General features: G+C 40.1%; 1 protein-coding gene across 1 annotated transcript in view; it reads left to right on the top strand.

The window, feature by feature from the left end:
* LOC118379661 (myotubularin-related protein 1-like) overlaps positions 1–12,507 on the top strand; it is a 34,308-nt gene that overhangs the window by 20,448 nt on the left and 1,353 nt on the right. The window contains exons 4-11 of the mRNA XM_052497642.1: positions 2,966–3,060; positions 6,437–6,544; positions 6,678–6,776; positions 7,050–7,133; positions 7,478–7,627; positions 7,708–7,896; positions 8,896–9,081; positions 12,182–12,340. Coding sequence (XP_052353602.1) covers positions 2,966–3,060; positions 6,437–6,544; positions 6,678–6,776; positions 7,050–7,133; positions 7,478–7,627; positions 7,708–7,896; positions 8,896–9,081; positions 12,182–12,340 — 1,070 coding nt within the window. The remainder of the gene's footprint in view (positions 1–2,965; positions 3,061–6,436; positions 6,545–6,677; positions 6,777–7,049; positions 7,134–7,477; positions 7,628–7,707; positions 7,897–8,895; positions 9,082–12,181; positions 12,341–12,507) is intronic.

The raw sequence follows: 12,507 nt of genomic DNA, 5'->3' as shown, positions 1-12,507 counted from the left end.
TATCTGTCTCTCTGTATCTCTCTCTCCGTCACCCCCTCTCTATATATATATCCTTTTTTATAAAATGTATATATATATAGGTGCTTTTATAAAGTATATATATATATCTCTCTCTCTCTCTATATATCTCAGGTCTCCCCCCTCTCTCTCTGTATATCCCCCTCTCTCTCCAGTATATATATATATATCTCTGTGTCACCCCTCTATCTATATCACCCCCCTATATACTCTCTCTCTCTCTCTCTCTCTATATCTCTCTATCTCTCTCTCTCCAAACCCCCTCTCTCTGTCCATATATATCTCTCTCTCCGACACCCCTCTCTATATCCGTCACCCCCTCTCTCTCTCAATCTATATCTCTCTCAAGTCACCCCTAAAGTATCATCACCCCCCTCTCTTTTCTCTCAAGTCACCCCCTATATATATATATATATAGGTGTCTAAAGTATATATATATCACCCCCCTCTTCTCTCCGTCACCCCCCTATAATCTCTCTTTAATAATATGTATAATAATACGTATGTGTAATAATAATGATGAATAATATGTAATACATAATAATTAATAATAATAATAATAAATATGTAATATGTGTATAGTAATATGTAATAATATGTATCATGTATATGTAATATGTGTAATATGTATAATGTGTATGTATGTATGTGTGTAACATGTATGTGTAATAATATGTGTAATATGTAATATTAATGTATGTATTATGTATGTAGCGGTGTGTGTAATAATGTATATAATAGTAGTAAAAAATATGTAATAATAATATGCAATAGTAAGCGTTAATAATATGTGATGTTGCGATGTAAGCAATAATATGTACGTGTAAATATGTATGTATGTGTGATGTGTAATATGTATGTGCGAAGTATGTAATGTGTAATATTAATAATAATAATAGCCAATGTGTGTAATAAGCGATGTGTGTGAAAATATGTAAATAAGTAATAATGTAATACATAGCGATGTATGTAAAATAATAGTGTATAATAGTAATATGTAATAAGCGTTAATAATGTCATGATGTAATGTTATGTATTAAAAGGCAATAAATGAATAATATGTGTAATGTAATAAATAGTAAAGCGATGTAATATGTGATCAAGCGTGTATGTGTAATATGTAAATACAAAAAATATGTGTAATAGCGTGTGTGTGTGTTAAATGGTGCGTGTAAGTGTGTGTATGTGATGAAAGTGATATGTGTGAGCATGTGTGTAGTAAAGCAATGTGTATGTGTGTGTGTGTGTGTAGTGTGTGTGTGTGTGTGTAATGTATGTAGTGTGTGTATGTGTATGTGTGTATTAATGTGTAGTGATAATATGTGTGTGTATGTGTGTAATATGTAATAATGTAATGTGTAATGATGTGTGTAATAATATTAATGTGTATGTATGTAATATGTGTATAATAATAATATTAATGTATATGTATGTGTGTAATATGTAATGTATGTATGTAATAATAATGTGTATGTATGTGTAATAATAATACAATATAAATAGGCCGGTAAGAATAACAATAATAATAATAATAATAAAGCAATAATAATAATGCAATAATATGTGCTCATAATAATAATAATAATAATAATAATAATAATAAAATGCGCGCAATAATAATAATAATAATAATAAAATAATAATAATAATAATCATAATAGCAAAGCCGCATCGAATAATCGTGAAATGTGAATAATATATGTAATAATAATATGTATGTATATATAAATAATAATGTGTGTATAATATATAATAATATTAATGTGTAATATGTTATATATGTAATATATATCAATATATATGTAATATGTAATAATATTAATAATTAATAGTAATATGTGAATAATATATATGTAGTAATATATATATGATAATATGTGTATATAATAATATATGTATGTAATATATGTGTATATATTAATAATGTAATATGTGTAATAATTAATATGTATATGTGTAATAATAATAATATATATATAATAATATTTCAGCATCGTGGCGTTATAGCTATTTTCTGTAAGAGTATTTTAATGCTGTAATATTTTAATGTATATAGTGATGTATCTCTCTCTCTCCTCTCTCTCTCTATATCTCCTCTCTAGCCTATCTCTATATATCTCCTATATATATATATATATGTGTATATATATATATAATAAACATAATATATATATCTGTATGTAATCTCTCTGGCTCTAATATATATAATATCTGTATAATATGTATATAATAATAATATATATATATCTAAACTCTCTATATAAAAATAATATATAATAATATGTAATATATATAATATAATCTATATAATCTCTCTCTCTCTCTAATCTCTAATATCTATCTCTATCTCTCTCTATAATCTATCTCTCTCTGGCTAATGTCTCTCTCTATATCTCTCTCTCTGGCTCTGTCTATCTCTCTCTCTCTATCTCTAAGCTCTGTCTCTCTCTCCCTAATAATATATGTAATAATAATAATAATATAATAATAATAATAATAATAATATCTAATAATAATATGTAATAATAATAATAAATAATAATAATAATAATCTCTCTGGCTAATAATAATTCTCTCTCTCTCTCTCTCTCTCTCTCTCTCTCTCTCTCTCCTCTCTCTCCCTGTCTCTCTCTCTCTCTCTCTCTCCTGTCTCTCTAAATCTCTCCCTACCCTCTCCCTCTCTCTCTCTCTCTCCTGTCTCTCTCTCTCTGGCTCTATCTCTCTCTCTCTCCCTCTCTCTCTCTCGGTCCAGATCTTTGTCTCCATTTGACTTATTTACCCGTTTTCTGTCCTTTTCTGTTTTTCTCTTCATCCTGGTACGAGAGCAGCTGTAGTTGTTGACACGTTTTACACTTTCCTAGTTTGTTTCACGTGAAGAGCGACATCAGTCTGTTTCCTCCCACTGAACACTGTTTCAACACTGTCGTGTGTTTGTTTGTTCCCTCAGCCAAGGATGTGATGTACATCTGTCCCTTCACGGGTTTGGTGACCGGAACCCTCACCAGCACCAACTATAAACTATACTTTATCAGCCTGGAGAGGGTGAGAGTACACACACACAGACAGACAGACAGACAGACAGACAGACAGACAGACAGACAGACAGACAGACAGACAGACAGACAGACAGACAGACAGACAGACAGACAGACAGACAGACAGACAGACAGACAGACAGACAGACAGACAGACAGACACACACACACAGACATAGACACAGACACACACACACATAGACACACACACACACACACACACACACACACACACACACACACACACACAAGCGCACACACATCTCAAGCTTGACCATTGTTTGTTGACCCAACTCTTTATTTAAAACTTTTATATGTAAAGTTCCTCATCCTATTCCCGTCTAGTCCCTGTCCCATTTCCATATAATCCCTGTCCCATTTCCATATAATCCCTGTCCCATTTCCATATAATCCCTGTCCCATTCCCGTCTAATCCCTGTCCCATTCCCGTCTAATCCCTGTCCCATTTCCATATAATCCCTGTCCCATTTCCATATAATCCCTGTCCCATTTCCATATAATCCCTGTCCCATTTCCATATAATCCCTGTCCCATTTCCATATAATCCCTGTCCCATTTCCATATAATCCCTGTCCCATTTCCATATAATCCCTGTCCCATTTCCATATAATCTCTGTCCCATTTCCATATAATCCCTGTCCCATTTCCATATAATCTCTGTCCCATTTCCATATAATCTCTGTCCCATTTCCATATAATCCCTGTCCCATTTCCATATAATCCCTGTCCCATTTCCATATAATCCCTGTCCCATTTCCATATAATCTCTGTCCCATTTCCATATATTCCCTGTCCCATTTCCATATATTCCCTGTCCCATTTCCATATATTCTCTGTCCCATTTCCATATAATCCCTGTCCCATTTCCATATAATCTCTGTCCCATTTCCATATATTCTCTGTCCCATTTCCATATAATCCCTGTCCCATTTCCATATAATCCCTGTCCCATTTCCATATAATCCCTGTCCCATTTCCATATATTCCCTGTCCCATTTCCAAATATTCTCTGTCCCATTTCCATATATTCTCTGTCCCATTTCCATATAATCCCTGTCCCATTTCCATATAATCTCTGTCCCATTTCCATATATTCTCTGTCCCATTTCCATATAATCCCTGTCCCATTTCCATATAATCTCTGTCCCATTTCCATATATTCTCTGTCCCATTTCCATATATTCTCTGTCCCATTTCCATATAATCCCTGTCCCATTTCCATATATTCTCTGTCCCATTTCCATATAATCCCTGTCCCATTTCCATATAATCCCTGTCCCATTTCCATATAATCCCTGTCCCATTTCCATATAATCTCTGTCCCATTTCCATATAATCCCTGTCCCATTTCCATATATTCTCTGTCCCATTTCCATATATTCTCTGTCCCATTTCAATATATCCCCTGTCCCATTTCCTTCTAATCCCTGTCCCATTTCAATATAATCCCTGTCCCATTTCCATATAATCCCTGTCCCATTTCCATATAATCTCTGTCCCATTTCAATATATTCCTGTCCCATTTCCTTCTAATCCCTGTCCCATTTCCATATATTCCTGTCCCATTTCCATATATTCTCTGTCCCATTTCAATATAATCCCTGTCCCATTTCCATATAATCCCTGTCCCATTTCCATATAATCTCTGTCCCATTTCCATATAATCCCTGTCCCATTTCCATATAATCTCTGTCCCATTTCCATATAATCCCTGTCCCATTTCCATATAATCCCTGTCCCATTTCCATATATTCCTGTCCCATTTCCATATATTCTCTGTCCCATTTCCATATATTCCCTGTCCCATTTCCTTCTAATCCCTGTCCCATTTCCATATAATCCCTGTCCCATTTCCTTCTAATCCCTGTCCCATTTCCATATATTCCCTGTCCCATTTCCATATATTCTCTGTCCCATTTCCATATATTCCTGTCCCATTTCCTTCTAATCCCTGTCCCATTTCCATATAATCCCTGTCCCATTTCAATATAATCCCTGTCCCATTTCCATATAATCCCTGTCCCATTTCCATATAATCTCTGTCCCATTTCAATATATTCCCTGTCCCATTTCCTTCTAATCCCTGTCCCATTTCCATATATTCCTGTCCCATTTCCATATATTCTCTGTCCCATTTCAATATAATCCCTGTCCCATTTCCATATAATCTCTGTCCCATTTCCATATAATCCCTGTCCCATTTCCATATATTCCTGTCCCATTTCCATATATTCCTGTCCCATTTCCATATATTCTCTGTCCCATTTACATATAATCCCTGTCCCATTTCCATATAATCTCTGTCCCATTTCCATATAATCCCTGTCCCATTTCCATATAATCTCTGTCCCATTTCCATATAATCCCTGTCCCATTTCCATATAAACTCTGTCCCATTTCCATATATTCCCTGTCCCATTTCCATATATTCTCTGTCCCATTTCAATATAATCCCTGTCCCATTTCCATATAATCTCTGTCCCATTTCCATATAATCCCTGTCCCATTTCCATATATTCCCTGTCCCATTTCCATATATTCCTGTCCCATTTCCATATATTCTCTGTCCCATTTCCATATATTCCCTGTCCCATTTCCTTCTAATCCCTGTCCCATTTCCATATAATCCCTGTCCCATTTCAATATAATCCCTGTCCCATTTCCATATAATCCCTGTCCCATTTCCATATAATCTCTGTCCCATTTCCTTCTAATCCCTGTCCCATTTCCTTCTAATCCCTGTCCCATTTCCATATATTCCTGTCCCATTTCCATATATTCTCTGTCCCATTTCAATATAATCCCTGTCCCATTTCCATATAATCTCTGTCCCATTTCCATATAATCCCTGTCCCATTTCCATATAAACTCTGTCCCATTTCCATATATTCCTGTCCCATTTCCATATATTCTCTGTCCCATTTCCATATAATCCCTGTCCCATTTCCATATAATCTCTGTCCCATTTCCATATAATCCCTGTCCCATTTCCATATAATCTCTGTCCCATTTCCATATAATCTCTGTCCCATTTCAATATATTCCTGTCCCATTTCCTTCTAATCCCTGTCCCATTTCCATATAATCCCTGTCCCATTTCCATATAATCCCTGTCCCATTTCCATATAATCCCTGTCCCATTTCCATATAATCCCTGTCCCATTTCCATATAATCCCTGTCCCATTTCCATATAATCTCTGTCCCATTTCCATATAATCCCTGTCCCATTTCCATATATTCCCTGTCCCATTTCCATATATTCTCTGTCCCATTTCAATATATTCCCTGTCCCATTTCCTTCTAATCCCTGTCCCATTTCCGTCTAATCCCCGTCCTATTCCTGTCTGATTCCTGTTCCCAGGATACTCCGTTCATCCTGGATGTGAACCTGGGAGCGATCAGCCGCCTGGAGACCATCAGTGTTCAGAGTCATGGAGAGAACACAAGGGGCATGGAGATCGTCTGTAAGGTGAACGTTAGATTGCACTCAAATAGATCATCTATAGCATCAGTATACATCAAGTTTTATGTTTGGGTTGTGCAAATTGTCCTGTCAGTTATCAATTTGTAATGAAACATCTCTCTCTCTCCCTCTCCATCAGGACATGCGTAGTCCCAGGTTTGCCTATAAGGAGGATGCCAGCCAACCAGAGATAGTAGAGATTCTGGCCAAACACGCCTTCCCCCTGTCAAACGACCTGGTGAGACCTATCACTCTCCTAGCAGCCTGATAGGTGCAGAGATGTCACTCAACCAAAATGGGGTGGGAGTTAAAGATCCCAGCAGCCTAATAGGTGCAGGGATGTGTCACTCGAAATGGGGCAGGCTCTTAATTAGAATTTATATTATATATTGGTTTGTTCGGAAAACTATCACTCGAGGGGGATCATAACATGGGGTGGAGTCTTAGAATCCTTGCTGATTGATTGGTTGAAAGACCTGCCACTCACTCTCCCTGGCCTATCCCATTGCAGCCCCTGTTTGCCTTCCTGTATAAGGAGGAGTTTCCTGTGGATGGTTGGAAGGTGTATGACCCCATGGCAGAGTACAAGAGACAGGTAACCATGGACGTTTGAATATTAGCTAATAGACATGTTCAGTTAGATAAGGCAAAGTTGTAGTTTCACTCAAGACCGAAAGGTTTATATCAGTGAGATTAGCATGTTCCATGTCTAGATGCATTTAATCACTCCTACTCACTCATCTCCCACTAGTTCTGGATATTGGGGTAGTTCAGCAGGTGTGTAGAAAGCCTTACTCTGATTCATCCACACTCCCACAATCCTTTGAGGTTAATGTGCATTGATTCTTGAAGTCTTTGAAATGTTTCATGTAAGACTAGCTTATATGAACTGTTCTTCAGTACATTTAGCAGTGTTCCTGTTCCTGTCCGCCACCCCAGGGTCTCCCCAACGAGAGTTGGACCATCAGCAAGATGAACAGTAGTTATGAGGTGTGTGACACCTACCCTGCCCTGGTCGTCATCCCCACCAGCATCAAGGACGACCACCTCAAAGGAGTGGTAGCCTTTAGGGCCAGGCATCGCATACCGGTATGCATCTCTCTCTCTGGGAAAATGACAGTGAAAGTTACCAGGTTAAATCAGTGAGGATGGTACTTAAACCCCCCTAGGTGTTATCGTGGATCCACCCGGAGAGCCAGGCCACTATAGTCCGTAGCAGTCAGCCTTTAGTGGGCCCCTCTGACCGGCGTTGTAAGGAGGACGAGAGATACCTCCAGACCATCATGGATGCCAACGCTCAGTCTCACAAACTCACCATCTTTGACGCCCGACAGAGCAGCGTGGCAGACAACAACAAGGTAGAGTTGTTGAATCAAGGAGCTCCATCGCTGTGTTACTGCTTCCACCCCTTCTCCTTTTTCACTCTACTTATTTCCCTTCCTTCTACCCCTCCCTCCTTCCTTCTACCCCTCCCCCTTCCTTCTACCCCTCCCCCCTTCCTTCTACCCCTCCTTCCTTCCTTCTACCCCTCCTTCCTTCCTTCTACCCCTCCTTCCTTCCTTCTACCCCTCCTTCCTTCCTTCTACCCCTCCTTCCTTCCTTCTACCCCTCCCTACTTCCTTCTACCCCTCCTTCCTTCCTTCCTTCCTTCCTTCCTTCTACCCCTCCCCCCTTCCTTCTACCCCTCCCCCTTCCTTCTACCCCTCCCCCTTCCTTCTTCCTTTCCTTCTACCCTCCTTCCTTCCTTATACCCCTCCTTCCTTCCTTCTACCCCTCCTTCCTTCCTTCTACCCCTCCTTCCTTCCTTATACCCCTCCTTCCTTCCTTATACCCCTCCCTCCTTCCTTCTACCCCTCCTTCCTTCCTTCTACCCCTCCTTCCTTCCTTCTACCCTCCTTCCTTCCTTATACCCCTCCTTACTTCCTTATACCCCTCCTTACTTCCTTATACCCTCCTTACTTCCTTATACCCGCCTTCCTTCCTTCTACCCCTCCCTCCTTCCTTCTACCCCTCCCTCCTTCCTTCTACCACCCCTCCTTCCTTCCTACCACCCCTCCTTCCTTCCTTCTACCCCTCCCTCCTTCCTTCTACACCTCCCTCCTTTCTTCTACCCCTCCCTCCTTCCGTCTACCCCTCCCTCCTTCCTTCCACTCCTCCCTCCTTCTTTCCACTCCTCCCTCCTTCCTTCCACCCCTCCCTCCTTCCTTCCACCCCTCCCTCCTTCCTTCCACCCCTCCCTCCTTCCTACCACCCCTACTTCCTTCCTTCTACCCCTCCCTCCTTCCTACCACCCCTACTTCCTTTCTTCCACCCCTTCTCTCCTTTCTTCCTTCCACCCCTCCGCTCCTCTCTCCCAGGCTAAGGATGGTGGTTATGAGAGTGAGAGTTTCTATCCCAACGTAGAACTCAACTTCCTGGAGATCCCCAACATCCACGTGATGAGAGAGTCACTGAGGAAACTGAAGGAAGTGGTCTACCCTAGTATAGATGAGGCTCACTGGCACTCTGCAGTCGACCAGACACACTGGCTAGAGTACATACGGGTAAGGAGGACTCCCTGTCTTTTCTCTGAGTTTTGCTCTCTCTGTTTTGCACACACACTATGATAATGGTGCCGGAGGGAATGGCTGACATTTTACAGGCTCTTAACCAACTGTGCTGTTTTTTTTTTTTGGGGGTCACATTGTTTGTAACTAATTTTGTACATAAAGTTGCTGCTACCGTCTCATGACTGGAAAGAGCTTCTGGACATCAGAACAGCGATTACTCACCTCGAACTGGACAAAGATTTGTTTTATTAATGAGTCCAACACCAAGGACATACTGCTTTGCAGAGACAAGGCCCAAATCCCCATCATCAGCGTGAAGAAGGAAGAGGAGGGCGGGGTGCCTTGTAAGAATTTGTGGACGAGTAGGTAAACCACCACTAACCTCTGTATTATTGGCCAACGTGAAATCATTGGAAAACAAACTGGACAATCTACGATTAAGACTATACTACCAACGGGACATTAAAAACTGTAATATCTTATGTTTCACTGAGACTTGGCTGAAAGACAACATGGATAATATAGAGCTGGCTGGCTTCTCCGTGTTTCGGCAGAACAGAGCAGCTACATCTGGTAAAGTGAGGTGCGGGGGTGTGTGCCTATTTTTCAATAACTGCTGGTGTGCGATGTCTAATATAAAATAAGTCTCGAGGTATTGCTCACCTGCAGTGGTGGAAAAAATACTCAAGGATGATCATTAACAGAAAATGACTCAAGTAAAAGTGAAAGTTGCCCAGTAAAATACTAAATTACCCAGTAAAAGTATCCGGTTTTAAATGTACTTAAGTACAGGGGTGGGAAAAGTACTCGAAACGTCATACTTGAGTAAAAGTACATGTTATATATTAAGCAAACCAGACAGCACAATTTTCATATTATATTTAATTACGGGCACACTCCAACACTCAGACATCCTGTACAAACAAGTATTTGTGTTTCGTGAGTCTGCCAGATGAGGCAGTATGGATGACAAAGCATTATATTGATTAGCATTATATTGGTGCCATAATTCTGTCCTGCTTTAGCATTATATTGGTTAGCATTATATTGATTAGTATTATATTGATTAGCATTATATTGGTGCCATAATTCTGGCCTGCTTTAGCATTATATTGATTAGTATTATATTGATTAATATTATATTGGTGCCATAATTCTGCTTTAGCATTATATTGGTTAGCATTATATTGATTAGCATTATATTGGTGCCATAATTCTGCTTTAGCATTATATTGGTTAGCATTATATTGGTTAGCATTATATTGATTAGCATTATATTGGTGCCATAATTCTGCTTTACCATTCTAAATGTAACGAGTACTTTTAGATGTCAGGGAACATGTATGGAGTTAAAAATGACATACTTTTCTTTGGGAGTGAAGTGGAGTAAAAGTTGTCAAATATAAAGAGTAAAGTACAGACACCCCAAAAAATGACTTAAGTAGTACTTAAAAGTACTTTACACCACTGCTTGCCTGAGGTAGAATACACACTATCTACCAAGAGAGTTCTCATCTATATTATTCGTAGCCATCTATTTACCACCACAACCCAATGCTGGCACTAAGACCCCACTCAACAAGCTGTATAGGGCCAGAAGCAAACAAGAAAATGCTCATCCAGAAGCAGCGCCCCTAGTGGCCGGGGACTTTAATACCGGCAAACTTAAATCCGTTTGACCTCATTTCTACCAGCATGTCAACATGTCAACTCCAGACCACCTTTACTCCACACCGAGATGCATACATTTGGCAATGACCACAATTCTATCCTCCTGATTCCTGCTTACACGCAAAAGCTAAAGTGGTGACTCGCTCAATATTGAAGTGGTCAGATGACGTGAATTCTACACTACAGGACTGTTTTGTTAGCACAGACTGGAATATGTTCGGGGATTCATCCAATGGCATTGCGGAGTACACCACTCAGTCACCGACTTCATCAATATATTTTGGGGGCTCCAGAGTGGCACATCGGTCTAAGGCACTGCATCTCAGTGCTTAGAGGTGTCACTACAGACCCTGGTTTGTTTCCAGGCTGTATCACAACCGGCCGTGATTGGGAATCCCATAGGGAGGCTCACAATTGGCCCAGCGTCATTAGGGTTTGGCCGGGTTAGGCCTTCATTGTAAATAAGAATTTGTCCTTAACTGACTTGCCTTGTTAAATAAAAGTGCATCGACGACGTCATCCCCACAGTGACCGTACATACCCCAACCAGAAGCCATGGATTACAGGCAAACATCCGCACTGAGCGAAAGGCTAGAGCTTATAAGAAATCCCGCTATGCCTTCAGACGAACCATCAAACAGGCCAAGCGTCTACATACTGAGATTAAATCCTACTATGCCTTCAGACGAACCATCAAACAGGCCAAGCGTCAATACATACTGAGATTAAATCCTACTATGCCGCCTCTGACGCTTGTTGGATATGTCAGGGCTTGAAAACTATTAGGGACTACAAAGGGAAACCCAGCCGTGAGCCATCATCGTCCCTTTAAAATAAAGTGGTGATCCTAACTGACCTAAAACAGGGCATTTTTACTAGGATCAAATGTCAGGAATTGTGAAAAACTGAGTTTAAATATATTTGACTTAAGGTGTATGTAAACTAGGCAGTGGCAGAGGAAGGCCCAAAAAATTGTCAGACTTCAAACACTCAAGTCAGACTGTTCTCTCTGCTACAGCACAGCAAGCGGTACCGAAGCGCCAAGTCTAGGACCAAAAGGCTTCTTAACAGCTTCCCATAAGACTTCTGAACAATGAATACTATTTACATTTTAACCCCCCCCCAATTTACACTACTTGCTGTTTATTATCTATGCATACCACCGGTACCCCTTGTATATAGCCTCGTTATTGTGATGTAATTTTCTTGTTACTTTTAGATTTTACTACGTTTTGTTTTACTTTTAGTTTATTTAGTAGATATTTTCTTCTCTATTTCTTGAACTGCGTTGTTGGTTAAGGGCTTGTCAGTAAGCATCTCACACCTGTTGTGTTCTGCCGTGTTAGAAATAAGATTTGATTTGACACACACACACAGGGGGTGGTTCATAGATCAGGCTTACTGTCACTAAATGTCCCCCTAGCTGCTCCTGGCGGGCGCCGTGCGTATAGCTGACAGGCTGGAGTCTGGTAAGACCTCTGTGATGGTCCACTGTAGTGATGGGTGGGACCGGACGTCCCAGCTCACCTCTCTGGCCATGCTGATGCTGGACAGCCACTACCGCACCCTGAGAGGATTCCAGGTGGGTAGGAGGGATGGATGAAGGGAGGGGGGTAAAGGCTGTCTGTGGACAATTGTCACCGTGGCAGCTTGGAACATTCTATAGCCGTCTGACATCAAAATTGTCCTTGTCATTTTGAAAAGTATAAACCCAAAAACGACATCAACAGCCTGGTGATCCAAAGGCCA

Source organism: Oncorhynchus keta, chromosome 35, assembly GCF_023373465.1.
Source record: "Oncorhynchus keta strain PuntledgeMale-10-30-2019 chromosome 35, Oket_V2, whole genome shotgun sequence".
Taxonomy (NCBI): domain Eukaryota; kingdom Metazoa; phylum Chordata; class Actinopteri; order Salmoniformes; family Salmonidae; genus Oncorhynchus; species Oncorhynchus keta.
This window is presented reverse-complemented; position numbering and strand designations above follow the sequence as displayed.